This window comes from Oncorhynchus tshawytscha, linkage group LG12 (assembly GCF_018296145.1).
Source record: "Oncorhynchus tshawytscha isolate Ot180627B linkage group LG12, Otsh_v2.0, whole genome shotgun sequence".
NCBI lineage: Eukaryota > Metazoa > Chordata > Actinopteri > Salmoniformes > Salmonidae > Oncorhynchus > Oncorhynchus tshawytscha.
Genome location: NC_056440.1, coordinates 20,818,363 through 20,839,733, shown reverse-complemented (window position 1 = coordinate 20,839,733; position 21,371 = coordinate 20,818,363). Strand labels below are relative to the sequence as shown.

Here is a 21,371-nt window from a genome sequence, read left to right as displayed (position 1 = left end):
GATAAATCCATAACAATTCATTAATGAGGTGCAATTTCGCCTGGCATAGAAAATGTGCTCACTCGTTAGGACACTGTTGTTCAGAGGAGATAACACAGCAACACAATCTCTTCAAACTGAAGCTGGAAAGACTGCAAATTAGCTGTGTTCCGTTTTACCTTTTTTCAATTGACATTTTTTTGTATACAGGTGAAATCGGAAGTTTACATACACTTAGGTTGGAGTCATTAAAACTCGTTTTTCAACCACTCCACAAATGTCTTGTGAACAAACTAGTTATGGCAAGTCGGTGAGGACATCTACTTTATGCATGACAAGTTATTTTTCCAACAATTGTTTACAGATTATTTTTACGTATAACTCACTGTATCACAATTCCAGTGGGTCAGAAGTTTACATACACTAAGTTGACTGTGCCTTTAACTCTTGGATCTACCCATCCCAGATCCGGGAGAATTGTCATCAACTGACACTAAGTAGCATAATGCAACGGACAAAAAATCTTACTAGAAAATATTCATATTCATGAAATCACAAGTGAAAAATATTCAAACACAGCTTAGCCTTTTGTTAATCACCCGGTCATCTCAGATTTTGAAAATATGCTTTACAGCCAAAGCAAGACAAGCATTTGTGTAAATTTATCGATAGCCTAACATAGCATTATACCTAGCTAGCAGCATGGCAATCTGGTCACGAAAATCAGAAAAGCAATCAAATTAAATCGTTTACCTTTGATGAGCTTCGGATGTTTTCACTCACGAGACTCCCAGTTAGATAGCAAATGTTCCATTTTTCCAGAAAAATAATTTTTGTAGCCAAAAATAACTAGTTCTTCACGTTTGGCTGAGAAAACGACCGGAAATTGCAGTCACGACAACGCAAAAAAATATTCCAAATTAGCTCCATAATATCGACAGAAACATGGCAAACGTTGTTTGTAATCAACCCTCAAGGTGTTTTTCAAATATCTATTCGATAATATAAACCGGGACAGAGCTTTTTTCAGTAAGGAAAAATGGCTACCTCTGTAATACACAAAGAGCCATCAGGTGGACACTGACGCAATGTTGTTGTACACGCTCATTTTTCAAAATAAAAGCCTGAAACTATGTCTTGTGATACTAGACACATTAAGGAAGCCATAGAAAAAGGAATCTCATTGATATCCCATTCACTGCTCAATAGGGAAGCATAGGAAGGGACTCTTATTTAGAAACCGCTGCGTTCCTGATTGGATTTTTCTCATTCTTTTGCCTGCAATATCAGTTCTGTTATACTCACAGACAATATCTTTACAGTTTTGGAAACTTTAGAGTGTTTTCTATCCTAAGCTGTCAATTATATGCATATTCTATTTTCTGGTCCTGAAAAATAGCCTATTTACTTTGGGAACGTTATTTTTCCAAAAATAAAAAAAATGATCCCTAGATACAACAGCTTGGGAAATTCTAGAAAATATGTCATGGCTTGTCATAATATGTCATAATTTCAGTCAATTGAAGGTGTACCTGTGGATGTATTTCAAGGCCTACCTTCAAACTCAGTGCCTCTTTGCTTGACATGGGAAAATCAGAAGAAATCAGCCAAGACCACAGAAAAATACATTTTGACCTCCACAAGTCTGGTTATCCTTGGGAGCAATTTCCAAATGCCCGAAGGTACCACGTTCATCTGTACAAACAATAGTATGCAAGTATACACCATGGGCCCACACAGCCGTCATACCGCTCAGGAAGGAGACGCGTTCTGTCTCCTAGAGATCAACGTACTTTGGTGTGAAAAGCGCAAATGAATCACAGAACAACAGCAAAGGACCTTGTGAAGATGTTGAAGGAAACAGGTACAAAAGTATCTATATCCACAGTAAAACGAGTCCTATATCGACATAACCTGAAAGGCCACTCAGCAAGGAAGAAGCCACTGTTCCAAATCCGCCATAAAAAAGCCCGACTACGGTTTGGAACTGCACATGGGGACAAAGATTGTACTTTTTGGAGAAATGTCCTCTGGTCTGATGAAACAAAAATAGAACCGTTTGACCATAATGACCATCATTATGTTTGGAGGAAAAAGGGGGAGGCTTTACAAGTCGAAGAACACCATCCCAACCGTGAAAGCATGGGGGTGGCAGCATCATGTTGTGGGAGTGCTTTGCTGCAGAAGGGACTGGTGCACTTCACAAATTAGATGGATGTTGAAGCAACATCTCAAGACATCAGTCAGGAAGTTAAAGATTGTTCGCAAATGGGTCTTCCAAATGGACAATGACCCCAAGCATACTTCCAAAGTTGTGGCAAAATGGCTTAAGGACAACGAAGTTAAGGTATTGGAGTGGCCATCACAAAGCCTTGATCTCAATCCTATAGGAAATGTGTGGGCAAAACTGAAAAAGTGTGTGCAAGGAGGCTTACAAACCTGACTCAGTTACACCAGTTCTGTCAGGAAGAATGGGCCAAAACTCACCCAACTTATTGTGGGAAGCTTGTGGAAGGCTACCCGAAACGTTTGACCCAAGTTAAACAATTAAAGGCAATGCTACCAAATACTAATTGAGTGTATGAAAACTTCTGACCCACTGGGAATGTGATGAAAGAAAAAATATGAAATAAATCATTCTCGAGACAATTATTTTGACATTTGACATTCTTAAAATAAAGTGGTGATCTTAACTGACCTAAGAGAGGGAATTTTTAAGTCTGTCTCGTCCAAACTCCCTACACGTTCATTACTATGGGACAGCAGGAGTTCGAATTTCAATATTGAAACAATGTTGCAAATGTCTGAGGGACAGACAGAAAATCTCTGCTGTTGAAAACAAAATGTTAGTCTAAAAGAAATGTGAGATCATGTCTAGATGCTTTTTATAGTGGAAATCAAGTTTATAAGTTGCCTGGCTGGGCTGATGAGACATTGGATTGCGCAGTCAGATGGAACAGAGTAAATAGGCATCTGTGGCAACTTCCCGGAATAGACACCGGCTGGAATGTGGTTTTAACCAATCAGCATTCAGGATTAGACCATCCAATCAGCCAATCAGGGCTTTGTATGTAAATATCTTCAAAGTTGTGTCCTAATGTCCACACGATCAGACTGAGCATTTCAATGGCCAAAAGCCTAAGGCAGGATTTAAAATTAACACCTGCCACCCGCCAAATGCGAGTACATTTTGGCATTGGATGGTAAGGGCTCCACAGTGCGAGCATTTAACAATAAAAATAGTCAAGTATGATCACATTTATAGCAAAACAAATTCTACAGTAGCTGTTTTCAAAGAATTTCTGCTGTTTTGTTCCATAGCTGGTAAATTAAATTGTACTAAGTCAAAGAACTACGACTCCTACTTAACCTATCCTACATCGCACTGCAACACTGCCTGGCTGGGGGCTGTGTACACGTGAAGAGCTGAGTGAAAGCTTCATTTTTAGAAGCGCTGTGCACAGGTATAAAAAGGGGGATGTTTTGCAGTGGCAGGGAGACTAGTCAGGATAGAGGGAAAGATGAACGGCGCAAAGTACAAAGAGATCCTTGATCAAAACCTGCTCCAGAGTGCTCAAGACCTCAGACCTGGGCGAAGGTTCACCTTCCAACAGGACAACGACACTAAGCACACAGCCAAGACAATGCAGGAGTGGCTTCGGGACAAGTCTCTGAATGTCCTTGAGTGGTGCCGGTGGCTGAATCAAGAGTGGTGATGGGGGTTGCCTTAATCGACATCTTTGGCGCCCTGGGAGCAGTTGTTGTTGGGGGTTAAGTGCCTTGCTCAGGGTCAGAATTACATTTACAGACATGTCGGCGATACGATCCAGCAACCTTTCGGTTAGTGGCCCAATACTCCTACCCGCCAGGCTACCTTACTAGTAATAAATGTATTATTGGTTTAGAAACTTTACAAAGCATGTTCATCCGTTTTTTCTGTTTGTTGGTGAAATTTTAGCAACAACAAAAACATTTTTGGAAGGTAAAAAATCTGAGTGGATGTTAGATTTTTTTTAATCTACCTACCACAGTGGTTGGTGGACCAAACATTTTTTAGGCCCTGGGCTCCAGGAAAAACATTATAAAACATATAATTTGGAGTTATTTTTATTAAATAAACACAGAGTGATGTATTAGACATACAGTGATGACTTAAAAAAAAAAATTAAAGACTGCATGGGAGCTTTAAGATCGGAGGGTCAGTTCCACTGTAATTACACTGTGCAGTCTAGTTTAGTTAATTCTTATAGAAATGAGAGTATGTCTTCTATACTTCAGTGAGTAGTGCCTCAGAGTAGATTATCAGAGTGCCATGTCAAGTGCAACACTTCATCTGTTCTATTCTGAATTTAAGGGAGCTGCAATGGCAGCATCATTGACCTCAACTATGTTAGAGATAACCCCAGAGTACAGTATCTCCATGCTCACACACGGAGATACACACACGCACTAATACATACGCAAGCACTCACTCACACACACGCAACCCCACACACTCGCGCATACCCTCACTCATACATGCACTTGCACACACACACCTTGCGCACCCCCCCCCACTCACTGTGGGTGGTTCTTGTAGACAGAGCCGTCCACTCCTATTGTTGTCCTCAGCCTCTCTGCAGCCTTGTTGTCTCTGATCTGTCTTAACACAGCGGCCAGGGTGGCAGCACACAGGTGGGCGGCCCGGGTCGACACCACTTGACACACCCTCCGAGTGGCCACGCAGTCCTCCACAGAGGGGTCCAGGCCCAGCCCCCTCAGCATCTTCTCTGCACTCACCAGACCCTCCTTGTCTCTGTCAGGAAAATAGTACCACCTCAGTTACATACCAGCTTATAAAGTATAACATTCAGTTTGGTATTTGTATGAATTACATTTACTACCTATTATCATCATCATCATCATGAACCAAGTTATATCAAGATAGGCCCACATATCGTACACACACAAAAACTACTAACTTGTCATTCTCGATGGCAGAGACAAAGCTGGTCTGGAGTTGTCCATTGGTGACGAGGTCAGGGGTGGTGTGACCCTGAAACACCATGTCCTCCTTGGCCATCTTTACTAGGATCAGACGCACCAGCTCGCCCATGTACATCCCACTGATCATCTTCTCAAATCTACACACACCCAGCAGGCTGTCACACATTTACAACAACACCTGGCTAGCTGTGAGTAAATTCTGAGGGTGATACTTAACAACAAGCTGAAAATTACACTTTCAACACAAAGCCAGATCTACAGTGCCTTGCGAAAGTATTCGGCCCCCTTGAACTCTGCGACCTTTTGCCACATTTCAGGCTTCAAACATAAAGATATAAAACTGTATTTGTTGTGAAGAATCAACAACAAGTGGGACATAATCATGAAGTGGAACGACATTTATTGGATATTTCAAACTTTTTTAACAAATCAAAAACTGAAAAATTGGGCGTGCAAAATTATTCAGCCCCCTAAAGTTAATACTTTGTAGCGCCACCTTTTGCTGCGATTACAGCTGTAAGTCGCTTGGGGTATGTCTCTATCAGTTTTGCACATCGAGAGACTGAAATTTTTTCCCATTCCTCCTTGCAAAACAGCTCAAGCTCAGTGAGGTTGGATGGAGAGCATTTGTGAACAGCAGTTTTCAGTTCTTTCCACAGATTCTCGATTGGATTCAGGTCTGGACTTTGACTTGGCCATTCTAACACCTGGATATGTTTATTTTTGAACCATTCCATTGTAGATTTTGCTTTATGTTTTGGATCATTGTCTTGTTGGAAGACAAATCTCCGTCCCAGTCTCAGGTCTTTTGCAGACTCCATCAGGTTTTCTTCCAGAATGGTCCTGTATTTGGCTCCATCCATCTTCCCATCAATTTTAACCATCTTCCCTGTCCCTGCTGAAGAAAAGCAGGCCCAAACCATGATGCTGCCACCACCATGTTTGACAGTGGGGATGGTGTGGTCAGGGTGATGAGCTGTGTTGCTTTTACGCCAAACATAACGTTTTGCATTGTTGCCAAAAAGTTCAATTTTGGTTTCTGACTGATTGTTGTCCTATGGACAGAGTCTCCCACCTCAGCTGTAGATCTCTGCAGTTCCTCCAGAGTGATCATGGGCCTCTTGGCTGCATCTCTGATCAGTCTTCTCCTTGTATGAGCTGAAAGTTTAGAGGGACGGCCAGGTCTTGGTAGATTTGCAGTGGTCTGATACTCCTTCCATTTCAATCGCTTGCACAGTGCACCTTGGGATGTTTAAAGCTTGGAAAATATTTTTGTATCCAAATCCGGCTTTAAACTTCTTCACAACAGTATCTCGGACCTGCCTGGTGTGTTCCTTGTTGTTCATGATGCTATATGCGCTTTTAACGGACCTTTGAGACTATCACAGTGCAGGTGCATTTATACGGAGACTTGATTACACACAGGTGGATTGTATTTATCATCATTAGTCATTTAGGTCAACATTGGATCATTCAGAGATCCTCACTGAACTTCTGGAGAGAGTTTGCTGCACTGAAAGTAAAGGGGCTGAATAATTTTGCACGCCCAATTTTTCAGTTTTTGATTTGTTAAACAAGTTTGAAATATCCAATAAATGTCGTTCGACTTCATGATTGTGTCCCACTTGTTTTTGATTCTTCACAAAAAAATACAGTTTTATATCTTTATGTTTGAAGCCTGAAATGTGGCAAAAGGTCGCAAAGTTCAAGGGGGCCGAATACTTTCGCAAGGCACTGTATATAGCAGCTGGAGGTTGATATATTTTCCAGGTGGCATTGGGCAACAGACAGAGAGGACTAGTGTAATAAACAATATAGTAGAAGTAGAGGGCGGGCCAGTTGTCTGTCTGTCACTCACAGCTGTTTGCCGGGGTTGAGGGAGCCGGCGTCGATCTCCTGGTCGAAGTCTGTACGAAGATCATCCAGAGCGCCATCGTCCCCAAATGCCCCCCACTCCATGTTAACACACATCCTCCCCTCGTCCCCTTCCACCAGCTCCAGGTGACGCATCTCCTCCATGTAGCAGGCATTGGTGCCAGTGCCTGGGGGGCAGCAACAGACAACATGGTCATACTGTACTTCTTACTTACGAAGGCCTCATCACGCCATGCGGCATTTAAGGCCTCAAAAGGGCCCCCCTTCTATCTCTTTCTGTCCTGGGCTATTTTAGACACCTCTTTCCAGGCCCAGGTGAGCCCTACATTACACTAGTCTTGAGCTCGGCTCCATACTGTAATTCAAGGATTCTCTCAAATCTGGAAACTAACAGTACTCCATCTGGCCCTCCAGGCTTGGTTACAACAGAGTATCCCTGCTGTCATTTGTGCCAGCTACATTTTTGAGATGATAAGCAAAATAAATGTTTGTTTTGTTGAACAATAGACACGAGATGCTGGGTGTTTTTTTTTTCAAATAGTGTTTTAAATTAAATAATTTGTATATTGAGAATGTATGACTAATCTGATGATATAAATAGTTTTTCATTTCCTGCCTGCATATAGGTTCACCTTCCCTCAACAACCACACTTCTAGGTTTATAATTGTACTAAACTTACAGACACGTTTCAACGGTAAGCTTTTCTCACCCTAATTTGGTCACACCTACTCGTTCAAGGATTTTCTTTATTTTTACTACTTTCTACATTTTAGAATAATAGTAAACACATCAAAACTATGAAATAACACATGGAATCATGTAGTAAACAAAAAAGGGTTAAACAAATCAAAATACATTTTGTATTCTTGAAAGTAGCCACCCCTTGCCTTGATGACAGCTTTGCACACGCTTGGTATTCTCTCACCCAGCATCACCTGGAATGCTTGTCCAACAGTCTTGAAGGAGTTCCCACATATTGTTGGCTGCCTTTCTGTCACTCTACGGTCCAACTCATCCCAAACCATCTCAATTGGTTGAGGTCAGGTGATTGTGGAGGCCAGGTTGATCTGATGCAGCACTCCATCACTCTCCTTTTTGGTCAAATAGCCCTTACACAGCTTGGAGGTGTGTTTTGGGTCATTGTCCTGTTGAAAAACAAATGATAGTCCCACGAAGCACAAACCAGATAGGATGGCATATCGCTGCAGAATGCTGTGGTAGCCATGCTGGTTACATGTGCCTTGTATTCTAAATAAATCACAGACAGTGTCACCAGCAAAGCACCCCCACAGCATCACACCTTCTCTTCCATGCTTCACAGTGGGAACCACACATAGGGTGATCATCCGTTCACCTACTCTGTGTCTCACAAAGACAGGGTGGTTGAACCAAAAAATCTCAAATTTGGACTCATCAGACCAAAGGAAAGATTTCCACCGGTCTAATGTCCATTGCTCTTGTTTCTTGCCCCAAGCAAGTCTCTTCTTATTATTGGTGCCCTTTAATTGTGGTTTCTTTGCAGCAATTCGACCAAGAAGGCCTGATTCACACAGTCTCCAATGAAAAAGTGAACTCTGTGAAGCATTTATTTGGGCTGCAATCTAAGGTACAGTTAACGCTAATGAACTTATCCTCTGCAGCAGATGTAACTCTGGGTCTTCCTTTCCTGTGGAAAGAACTGAGAATGAATCGGCCGATTAATTAATTAATTAATTTGTAGTAATGACAATTACAACAATACTGAATAAACACTTATTTTAACTTAATATAATACATCAATAAAATCAATGTAGCCTCAAGTAAATAATGAAACATGTTCAATTTGGTTTAAATAATGCAAAAACAAAGTTGGAGAAGAAAGTAAAAGTGCAATATGTGTTATGTAAAAAAGCTAACGTTTCAGTTCCTTACTCAGAACATGAGAACATATGAAAGCTGGTGGTTCCTTTTAACATGAGTCTTCAATATTCCCAGGTAAGAAGTTTTAGGTTGTAGTTATAATAGGAATTATAGGACTATTTCCCTCTATACCATTTGTATTTCAATAACCTTTGACTATTGGATGTTCTTATAGGCACTTTAGTATTGCCAGTGTAACAGTATAGCTTCCGTCCCTCTCCTCGCTCCTCCCTGGGCTCGAACCAGCAACACAATGACAACAGCCACCATCGAAGCAGCGTTACCCATGCAGAACAAGGGGAACAACCACTAGAAGGCTCAGAGCGAGTGATGTTTGAAACTCTATAAACTCTGAGACAACCCCCCTTGGGTGGTGCCATGGCGGAGATCTTTGTGGGCTATTCTCGGCCTTGTCTCAGGATGGTAAGTTGGTGGTTGAAGATATCCCTCTAGTGGTGTGGGGGCTGTGCTTTGGCAACGTGGGTGGGGTTATATCCTTCCTGTTTGGCCCTGTCCGGGGGTATCATCAGATGGGGCCACAGTGTCTCCTTACCCCTCCTGTCTCAGCCTCCAGTATTTATGCTGCAGTAGTTTATGTGTCGGGGGGCTAGGGTCAGTTTGTTATATCTGGAGAACTTCTCCTGTCTTATCCGGTGTCCTGTGTGAATTTAAGTATGCTCTCTCTAATTCTCTCGTTCTCTCTCTCAGAGGACCTGAGCCCTAGAGCCATGCCTCAGGACTACCTGGCATGATGACTCCTTGCTGTCCCCAGTCCACCTGGCCGTGCTGCTGCTCCAGTTTCAACTGTTCTGCCAGCGGCTATGGAATCCTGACCTGTTCACCGGACGTGCTACCTGTCCCAGACCTATTATTTGACTATTCTGGTCATTTATGAACATTTGAACATCTTGGCCATGTTCTGTTATAATCTCCACCCAGCACTGCCAGAAGAGGACTGACCACCCTTCATAGCCTGGTTCCTCTCTAGGTTTCTTCCTGGGTTTTGGCCTTTCTAGGAAGTTTTTCCTAGCCAACGTGCTTCAATACCTGCATTGCTTGCTGTTTGGGGTTTTAGGCTGGGTTTCTGTACAACACTTTGAGATATCAGCTGATGTACAAGGGGCTCTATAAATAAATTGTATTTTATTTGATTAGCGTGCGGTAACTAGCTAGCCATTTCACTTCGGTTACACCAGCCTCATCTCGGGAGTTGATAGGCCTGAAGTCATAAACAGCGCAATGCTTGACGCACAATGAAGAGCTGCTGCGAAAACACACGAAAGTGCTGTTTGAGTGAATGTTTACGCGCCTGCATCTGCCTACCACCGCTCAGTCAGATACTTGTATGCTTGTATGCTCAGTCAGATTATATGCAACGCAGGACATGCTAGATAATATCTAGTAATATCATCAATCATGTGTAGTTAACTAGTGATTATGATTGATTGTTTTTTATAAGATAAGTTTAATGCTAGCTAGCAACTTACCTTGGCTTACTGCATTCGCGTAACAGGCAGTCTCATTGTGGAGTGCAACGAGAGAGAGGCAGGTTGTTATTGCGTTGGACTAGTTAACTGGAATGTTGCAAAATTGGATCCCCCGAGCTGACAAAGTGAAAATCTGTCGTTCTGCCCCTGACCGAGGCAGTTAACCCACCGTTCCTAGGCAGTCATTGAAAATAAGAATGTGTTCTTAACTGACTTGCCTCGTTAAATAAAGGTGTAAAATATATATATATATATATATATATATATATATATATATATACACACACAGTATATATATATATAAATACAAATCGGCGCCCAAAAATACAGATTTCCGATTGTTATGAAAACTTGAAATCGGCCCTAATTAATCGGCCATTCCGATTAATCGGTCGACCTCTAGTGTGGATACGCTCAATACTTTGTTGCCATATATCATTGGGTAGCTCGCCACCTACGTCTTGCTCCCATGCAGATTTTGTATTGCAAAGGAAGGCAGATTAATGTTCTGTATTATGTTGTATAATCTGGAGATTGTGCCCTTCAGATAAGGGTTGAGATCTAAGCATCTCACGACTGGACACTTAGTAGGCTCGAGTGGAAATGAAGGGAAAAGTTTTTTGGCAAAGCTGCGAGTTTGCAAGTATCTAAAAAAGTGGGTATTGGGAATATTATGGTAAACCGTCAGAAAGTATCAAATGAGACAAATGTATTATCAACAAATGGGTCACAAAAAAAACCACCAGACGGTTCCTATGCCAGCACTGGAATGCAGTGTCAATCTGTGACGCTGGGAAGATATGATTAGATGTTAATGGGGAGAAGCCGCTTGCTTGTTTAAGGCTAAAGTGATTTCGGAATTGGGACAAGATTTTAAGGGAGTTCTTAACAATGGGATTCAAAACATGGGCGCCAAGATTCAAGGATATTGGGGTGTACAGGAGCGAGACCGGAGAAGTTGGAAGGCTTGACTGTAACTCCATGATGGCCCAAGTTGGGTCATGCTTGTTTTGAAATGTAGAAACCCAATAAACACATTTAGATATATTTGCTGACCAGTAGTACTGTAAAAGATTGGGAAGGCCCAGCCCAGCCCTGTGGGCTTATGTCTCCCTAGATATACCCTTCTCATTGGTGGATTTGACTTATTCCACATTAAGTTGAAAATGTACCTGTCCAGTTGTTTCAACATAGACATTGGCAGAAAAATGGGGATCATTTAGAATAAGTACAAAAACCTAGGTAGTAGTCACCTTAACAGAATTAATGCAACCTGTTAATGAAATGGGAAGAGACGACCACCTTATGAAATCCTGCTTAGTGCACTCCAGGAGTGTTTTGAAGTTGTTTAAACAGAGCCTTAAATGAGTGTGTGACCTTTATCCCCAAATAAGTAAAGACCTGATGCTCCACCATAAATGGGAAATTGACATACCCAATTCCTTCTGTTAACTGATTAATGGGGAGGAGCACACTTTTTGTTAGGTTTAACTTATAACCAGAGAATGCCCCAAAACCTTGTAGCATGTCCAAGAGATAGGGTATAGACTCCACAGGGTTAGAGATGTGTAAAAGAAGATTGTCTGCATATAAGGACACCTTGTGAGTCATGTTGCCCCTCAATATTCCCTTAATCCTCTCCTCCGCCCGCAGAGCGATAGCAAGAGGCTCAATAGCCATATTAAATAGGAAAAGGGATAAACAGAAACCCTGCCTAGCCCCCCTGTGGAGAGGGAAGTAGCTGGAGGTAACATTGTTGGTGTGAACAGAAGCCACTGGGGAAGAGTATAAAATCTTAATCCAGGAAAGGAATGACAGGCCAAAACCAAATCTCTCTGGTACTGTAAATAGAAATTCCCACTCAACCCGGTCGGAAGCCTTTTCAGCATCAAGAGAGATGACAACCTCTGGCTGTAGACTTGAGAGGGCAGAATAAAAAACAATAAATAGCCGGTGCATACTATAAAATGATTGCCTACCTGAGAGAAATCCGGTTTGGTCAGAGTAATTATATTAGGCATCACTGTCTCTAAAAGGCACGAGAGGACCGTAGTGAGAATTTTATAACCGCAGCACAAAAAGATTACAGGGAGGTACGAGCCACAGTCTAGGGGATTCTTGTCTTTTTTCTGCAAAACCAAAATAGTCGCCTGGGTAAGTGTCTGTGGCAGTTTCTGACTAGAAAGGATTTCATTGTACATTGAGCTGAGAATAGGGAATAATTAAGAGGAGAATGCTTTACAAAATTCAATAGGGAAGCCATCAGGCCCAGGGACTTCACGGCTCTGCATGGACTGGATTGCCAGAGTAGCTTCATCATCACTTATTGAGGCATCCATGTTGGTTTGTTCATCTGAATTGAGACCGGGGATGTCCAGATTGTCTGGAAATGCATGCATACGAGATGTGTCAGGAAGAGCCTCTAACGAGTAAAGAGCAGAATAGAATTGCTTATATTGATTGTTGATTTCTTTGGGATTGGTAGAAGTTAAATCAGCTGCAACACATATTCCAGGTATGGTGCTGCTAGCAGCAGATTGTCGAAGCGGGTGCGATAACAACTTGCCAGCTTTCTCTCCGTGTTCATAGAATTTTTGCCTCGACTTAAACAGAAGCTGCGCCGTTTGTTTGGTGGAAATATTGTCAAATTCGGATTGGTGTAGCAGTCTCTCTTTGTAGATTTCAGGAGTTGGAGAAGAGGCATATCTATTGTCCACATCTAGCATGTGTTGAGATAGCTCCGATAAGTGTTTGGTGCTCTGTTTGTTGTCATACTCTGTGTATGAAATCATTTGGCCCCTGAGATATGCTTTAAACAACTCCCACACAGAGTGAGACACGTCAGGTACAGTTTATCTGTAAATATACATCAATGTGAGTTGATATGTATTTTTTAAAGGCACTACAGGATAGTAGTAGTGGGTCAAGTCGTCAAGCGCGTTGTGACACAGTACTGTCCGGAAAGCAGATATCTAGCTGGACAGGGCTATCTTCTGAGATAACGATGCTGTGATATTTGCTATTAGTTACAAAAGGAAGAATTCTATTGTCCAGCAGGAAAAAGTCATTCCTAGAGTGTGAGCGGTGGACTGGAGGAAAAAAGGAGTGGGACTGCTCCTCCTCCATCGATCAGAAAAATGATAGGATTCTAGAAATGAGTTGATTACTGCGCCTGGTTTTGAAATTACATTGTTGGGCTTCGGTCTGGATCTGTCAAGACTTGGATGCAATACACAATTTAAATCTCCGCCCAATATCAAATGATGAGAGTTAAGGTCGGGAAGTGTTGTGATGAGGTCAAAGAAAAATTGAATGTCATCCCAATTAGTACCATAGAGGTTAGCCAGAATAACCTGTGTGCTAAACAATTTCCCCATCACTGTAATATATCTGCAATAAGAATCTCAAATGACTTTGGAGGAGACAAACGGGGGGGGTGCCTTTTCTGATAAGGATGGCTGCCCCGCTGGCCTTAGCACCAAAGTTGGAGTGAAATAGTTGGTGTACCTATCCTCTCTTTAGTTTGTCATGGTTGCTGGACCGGAGATGGGCCTCTTGGAGAAAAACAATGTCCGGACCTAAGGATTTAAGATGAGCATACACTTGGCTACGCTTGATCACCTGGTTAATTCCTTTCAGGTCCCAGCTGATAAAGCATGTGGAGCCTAGAGTATGTGAATTAGGCATAGTCATCAGAAATGAATGTTAGTACGATTACATGGCCAGTGTCCTGAAAGGTCAGAGCAATAGAACATAAAGAAAATAAAAAAAAGAGCTACCCAGAAGAAAACCTTGGATCCTATGCTGGGCTTCCCCCTGTTGGAAGGCTGCATCTACCTCTCCTAGACTAGAGCAAAATGCTACCATGAAAACCTGAAGCTCTATCCAGGGCCAACACAATAAAGTTTACATCTAGGGAAGAGATTCTGAAGGGAACAACCTTAGTTATCTAAGATATACTATGCAATATGCATATTTGAAGGATAGTAAAACAATATATGAAAGAGAAGGTATAGGTATATGTTCCCCCCTCCCCCCGACAAACCCCATCCACTTGGGATTACTTAAAACATAAATAAATATTACATATACATACTGTATACACAGTCATACACAGCTTAGGTTGGAGTCATTAAAACTAGTTTTTCAACCACTCCACAAATTTCTTGTTAACAAACTGTAGTTTTGGCAAGTCGGTTAGAACATCTACTTCGTGCATGACACAAGTAATTTTTCCAACAATTGTTTACTGACAGATTATTTCACTTAAATCACAATTCCAGTGGGTCAGAAATTTAACTACACTAAGTTGACTGTGCCTTTAAACAGCTTGGAAAATTCCAGAAAATTATGTCATGGCTTTAGAAGATTCTGATAGGCTAACTGACATCATTTCAGTCAATTGGAGGTGTACCTGTGGATGTATTTCAAGGCCTACCTTCAAACTCAGTGCCCCTTTGCTTGACATCATGGGAAAATCAAAATAAATCAGCCAAGACCTCCACAAGTCTGGTTCATCCTTGGGAGCAATTTCCAAATGCCTGAAGGTACCACGTTCATCTGTACAAACAACAGTACACAAGTATAAACACCATGGGACCACGCAGCCGTCATACCGCTCAGGAAGGAGACGCATTCTGTCTCCTAGAGATGAATGCACTTTGGTGAGAAAAGTGCAAATCAATCCCAGAACGACAGCAAAGGACCTTGTGAAGATGCTGGAGGAAACTGGTACAAAAGTATCTATAGCCACAGTAAAATGAGTCCTATAACGACAACCTGACAGGCCGCTCAGCAGGGAAGAAGCCACTGCTCCAAAACCACCATAACAAACCCAGACTACAGTTTGAAACTGCACATGGGGACAAAATTGTACTTTTTGGAGAAATGTCTTCTGGTCTGATGAAACAAAATAGAACTGTTTGGCAATAATGACCATCTTTATGTTTGGAGGAAAAAGGGGTAGGCTTGCAAGCCAAAGAACACCATGAAGCACGGGGTGGCAGCATCATGTTGTGGGTTTGCTTTGCTGCAGGAGGGCCTGGTGCACTTCACAAAAGAGATGGCATCATGAGGTAGGAAAATTATGTGGATATATTGAAGCAACATCTCAAGACATCAGTCAGGAAGTTAAAGCTTGGTCGCAAATGGGTCTTCCAAATGGACAATGACCCCAAGCATACTTCCAAAGTTGTGGCAAAATGGCTTAAGGACAACAAAGTCAAGGTATTTGAATGGCTATCACAAAGCCCTGACCTCAAACCTATATAAAATGTGTGGGAAGTACTGAAAAAGCGTGTGCGAGCAAGGAGGCCTACAAACCTGACTCAGTTACACCAGCTCTGTCAGGAGGAATGGGCCAAAACTCAGCCAACTTATTGTGGGAAGCTTGCGGAAGGCTACCCGAAACGTTTGACCCAAGTTAAACAATTTAAAGGCAATGCTACCAAATACTAATTGAGTGTATGTAAACTTCTGACCCACTGGGAATGTGATGTAAGATATAAAAGCTGAAATAAATCATTCTCTCTACTATTATTCTGACATTTCACATTCTTAAAATTAAGTGGTGATCCTAACTGACCTAAGACAGGGAATTCTTACTTGGATTAAATGTCAGGAATTGTGAAAAACTGAGTTTAAATACATTTGGCTTAGGTGTATGCAAACTTCAGACTTCAAATGTACCTTCACATACAGTGCCTTGCGAAAGTATTCGGCCCCCTTGAACTTTGCGACCTTTTGCCACATTTCAGGCTTCAAACATAAAGATATAAAACTGTATTTTTTTGTGAAGAATCAACAAGTGGGACACAATCATGAAGTGGAACGACATTTATTGGATATTTCAAACTTTTTTAACAAATCAAAAACTGAAAAATTGGTTGTGCAAAATTATTCAGCCCCCTTAAGTTAATACTTTGTAGCGCCACCTTTTGCTGCGATTACAGCTGTAAGTCGCTTGGGGTATGTCTCTATCAGTTTTGCACATCGAGAGACTGAAATTTTTTCCCATTCCTCCTTGCAAAACAGCTCGAGCTCAGTGAGGTTGGATGGAGAGCATTTGTGAACAGCAGTTTTCAGTTCTTTCCACAGATTCTCGATTGGATTCAGGTCTGGACTTTGACTTGGCCATTCTAACACCTGGATATGTTTATTTTTGAACCATTCCATTGTAGATTTTGTTTTATGTTTTGGATCATTGTCTTGTTGGAAGACAAATCTCTGTCCCAGTCTCAGGTCTTTTGCAGACTCCATCAGGTTTTCTTCCAGAATGGTCCTGTATTTGGCTCCATCAAGGGGGCCGAATACTTTCGCAAGGCACTGTATCTGACATTACATGATCATTGATGTTTACGGATCATGAAAAGCATAGTTATTTGCTGTACAACTCTGATGATAGGGCTAAATGTGCACAATTGTTTTGCATGGAATAATTAAACATTTGTAGTTCCGACTATGCTCAATAGGTGATGATATTAAAACAAATAGTTATAACATTTATTTCCCAATCCCTTGAAAACATTATGTAGTTGTCAATGGTTTTAGCGGAGCTGGGGCTCTCGTTTCTGTCTGTAATGAAGCCCTTTTGTGAGGAAAAACTTATTTGGATTGGCTGGGCTTGGCTCACCAGTAGGTGGGCCTCGCTCCCAAGTGGGTGGGCCTATGCCATCCCAGGCCCCTGCCCAGTCATGGGAAATCCATAGACTATGGCCTAATTCATTAATTTAAATTAACTGATTTCCTTACATGAACTGTAACTCAGTAAAATTGTTGAAATTGTTGCATGTATATATATTGTTGTTGTTGTTATATTGTTGTTCAGTATAGTTTTTATGACATGCGCCCCATAAAAATACACACTTTAATCTACACAGTTTTCACACATTTGTTGTTATTGTCGGACAATCCAAGTGGCACTAGGCTACAATCTGTGGCTCCATTTGTAGCAAGCAATTTGGGAGATTTCTAATCAATGCAAAATTGAAGACAAATTCTGGAATTAAATTAGCTAAATGAGAATGAGTAGGCTACAGCAAGCAACCATTAGATAGGCTGTTGTTTAATCTGAATGTAGTTGTTGTAGAGAGGGATGGGAAGCTCAGCAAAAGAGCCTCAATTAGCCTAGATATCTTAGGCTAATCTATTTTAGCTAACTTCATCACATCGATTTGATGCAGTCAAGAGAAGCACTAGAAGATGGGATGATAGATAACCTACGGTATCTACAAGTTTGTCAAACTAGCGCAGGTCTGCATGGCTACTCTCTCCCTCATGTCAAATTTATTGGCCCCTGCCCATCCCCCACACTGCTGCAAGCAAACAGATCTCCCGAGTCGCATAGGCTGCACAGCAAGCCAGTTACCAAGTTTAAACTTTTTTTTTTTTTAATACATGTATTTCGAAAATCCAGATATTCGAGAGAAAAAATGTAGATATTATTCGATTGTGAAATTATTTAAAATGCCCATCCCTACTCTGGCTACCTTACATTTTTTAGACCATTGAAACAACTTTTTGAGATGGAACTCCCATTAGAATTATTAATGGTTTGATCAGGAGGAAGCCACGCATGCTTAAAATGATGAAAGCGTAGCCCAAAGTCATATTCAAAGCCTATCGAATGGAAAGAGAAAGAAATATAGCCTACTTTTTAAAAAGCATCATGAAGAACAAGGAACACACCAGGCAGGTCCGAGATACTGTTGTGAAGAAGTTTAAAGCCGGATTTGGATACAAAAAGATTTCCCAAGCTTTAAACATCCCAAGGAGCACTGTGCAAGCGATAATATTGAAATGGAAGGAGTATCAGACCACTGCAAATCTACCAAGACCTGGCCGTCCCTCTAAACTTTCAGCTCATACAAGGAGAAGACTGATCAGAGATGCAGCCAAGAGGCCCATGATCACTCTGGATGAACTGCAGAGATCTACAGCTGAGGTGGGAGACTCTGTCCATAGGACAACCATCAGTCGTATATTGCACAAATCTGGCCTTTATGGAAGAGTGGCAAGAAGAAAGCCATTTCTTAAAGATATCCATAAAAAGTGTCGTTTAAAGTTTGCCACAAGCCACCTGGGAGACACACCAAACATGTGGAAGAAGGTGCTCTGGTCAGATGAAACCAAAATTGAACTTTTTGGCAACAATGCAAAACGTTATGTTTGGCGTAAAAGCAACACAGCCCATCACCCTGAACACACCATCCCCACTGTCAAACATGGTGGTGGCAGCATCATGGTTTGGGCCTGCTTTTCTTCAGCAGGGACAGGGAATATGGTTCAAATTGATGGGAAGATGGATGGAGCCAAATACAGGACCATTCTGGAAGAAAACCTGATGGAGTCTGCAAAAGACCTGAGACTGGGACAGAGATTTGTCTTCCAACAAGACAATGATCCAAAACATAAAACAAAATCTACAATGGAATGGTTCAAAAATAAACATATCCAGGTGTTAGAATGGCCAAGTCAAAGTCCAGACCTGAATCCAATCGAGAATCTGTGGAAAGAACTGAAAACTGCTGTTCACAAATGCTCTCCATCCAACCTCACTGAGCTCGAGCTGTTTTGCAAGGAGGAATGGGAAAAAATTTCAGTCTCTCGATGTGCAAAACTGATAGAGACATACCCCAAGCGACTTACAGCTGTTTACTTTTTAAAAAACTTCTAAATACTTATGGAGATACTTAGGAAGTGTTCATTATTTAACATTTTTACAAGTTTAGGCTATATGGCCCTTGCATCCGACAGAGAGAAAAACAATATTTTCTGACTGGACATTTTGCACTGCTTTGGTGGAATTATTTGCTCTCTTTTGCGTTCAGTATAAGTATTTTCTTAATGTTTTGTCTAGTACTGTCTTTTTGCTAGCTACTTTAAGTGCCATCTGTCTTCCCAGTAGCCTATTTGGTGTGTGAACTGCTCACTGCTCATAACTTGCAGCTGATTGTTGCACTATCAACCAGGATTAATGAGCAGGTCAATATTTGACTGTTGTTGTTTTGGTAATCAGTGGCTGCATTGTAGGGGGAGTGGTTTCTCCTCTCCTAGGAAATCAACCATTAGTACCGGGAGGTGTGCACTTCACCTCTGCTAGATAATTAGCAATTAGTGTTAGTACTTAGGTCTTCCCTGTTTTCTCAGCCACAGCTGTAAGCGACGGTCGTGTCAGCGCTGGTCTCGTCGCCGAAACAAAGACAGTTCTGCCGAGTTGTTTGAGGAAGGCACCACTCTCTCACTTGAGGCTCTAACCTTGTTATTTTCAAATTATCTCCTTTTGCTCTTTTGTAGCATTGGCAACCATGTGTGGTTTCTATACCTGTGTCTCCTTCTAGGCATTAGATGCTCCCCACCCCTTTGCTGCAACCATTCTAATTTAGTGTACCCTACTCACACACAACCCATGAATTCCTGGTTCCCGGCAGTGTTTGGAACTGCCGATCTGCGGTCAAGAGCGCTGGATTCATCTCAGCCTATGCTGCCATTCAGTCCCTAGACTTTTTGGCCCTGACGGAGACCTGGACCAGCCCAGAGAACACTGCTACTCCAGCTGCTCTCTTCATCGGACTACGTATTCTCTCGTAGTACAAGAGCATCTGGTTGTCAAAGTGCTGGCACAGGCCTACTAATTTCTCCTAAATGGAGATGATATTTTCTCCCTCACTCACCTGTCAATCTCCTCATTTGAATTCCTTGTTACTGTCACTTGTCCACTTAAGCTTAACATTGTTGTCATCTATTGCCCACCAGGTACATTTAGAGTTCCTCAATGAGCTTGACACCTTCATAAGCTAATTTCCTGATGGTCACCCCTCTTCGTACTGGGCGACTTTAACCTCCCGATGTCTGTCTTGAATTCTTTTCTTTCCAACTCTTTGCCTCTTTTGACCTCACCCTTTCCCAGTCCCCTCCCACTCACAAGGCAGGGAATACGCTTCACATCATCTTTACTAGAGGCTGTTCACCTACTAATCTCACTGCAACCCCCCTCCAGGTCTCTGATCATTACTTTGTTTCCTTTTCTGTCTCCCTCTCCTCCAACCCTACACAGATTGTCATGCGCCGTCGCAATCTTCGCTCTCACTACTCTTTCTTCTTCTATCCTATCATCTCTCCCTTCTGCTAAATCCTTCTCCACGTCTCCTGAATTTCCCTCTTCAACCTTACTCTTCTCCCTTTCCGCATCCTAGGACATCCACTGCTCCCTTTCCTCCCGGCCGGCTCGGCCCTCCCCTTCTTCTCAGCCCTCCCCTCCTACTCTGACTCATTGCGAGCTTACAGGGCTGCGGGCAGCTGAGCGAAAAAGTTTTGTTTTCAACCAATCATCCTTTCATTCCCTTCTCTCTACCTTCTGCTGCTAGAGCCACTTTCTATCAATCAAAATGTTAAGCTTCTGCCTCTAACCGTAGGAAACTATTTTCCACCTTTTCCCTCCTTAATTCTCCAATCCCTCCCTACGACTTTGTCAACTACTTTGAAAAGAAAGATGATGACATCCGCTCCTCATTCACTCAGCCTATTGAGTCCACTGGTCCCACTCACACAACTACCCTACGCCTTGACTTCTTTCTCCCCTCTCTCTCCAGATGAAATCCTGCGACTAGTGAGGTCCGGCCGACAGACTCCGACCTCTCCAAAATCATACAATGTTATTTTCTGGATTTTTGTTTTAGATTCCGTCGCTCACAGTTGAAGTGTACCTATGATAAAAATTACAGACCTCTACATACTTTGTAAGTAGGAAAACCTTCAAAATCGGCAGTGTATCAAATACTTGTTCTCCCCACTGTACGTGCAACAGGATCCTGGTGAGACTCACCGACAATTAGGCCTATTTCACAGTGATGATCATCGTATCCACAGGTCATCATGGTGCCCACAGTGTCGTTGATCACCGACACAATGTCAATGTCAAAATCCTAGAAAGAAATAAACAGGACATAATTAACTTATCAAGTGACTTACCTAGTAGCCAGTGTGCTGTGATTGACATCATTACGCATGACGCAACACCCATGAAGATCAACAAGTAAAGATAAGTAAAGACAAGTAAAGGTTGTGATCAGGGTAGTAGTGCAGTTCTAGGATCAGGTCCAACATGTCCATGTGATCTTATTGTCATCTAAATGTCAAAACTGATC

The 21,371-nt window shown here is 42.0% G+C and overlaps 1 protein-coding gene across 3 annotated transcripts in view; it reads right to left on the bottom strand.

Annotated features, from left to right (window-relative positions):
• Positions 1-21,371, bottom strand: part of LOC112262692 (hexokinase-2-like) — a 92,396-nt gene that overhangs the window by 33,628 nt on the left and 37,397 nt on the right. For all 3 annotated transcript variants that reach the window (XM_042331433.1, XM_042331431.1, XM_042331432.1), the window contains exons 6-9: positions 21,050-21,149; positions 6,824-7,007; positions 4,941-5,102; positions 4,541-4,774 (exon numbers count right to left, since the gene is read on the bottom strand). In XM_042331433.1, the coding sequence (XP_042187367.1) occupies positions 4,541-4,774; positions 4,941-5,102; positions 6,824-7,007; positions 21,050-21,149 (680 nt within the window). The remainder of the gene's footprint in view (positions 1-4,540; positions 4,775-4,940; positions 5,103-6,823; positions 7,008-21,049; positions 21,150-21,371) is intronic.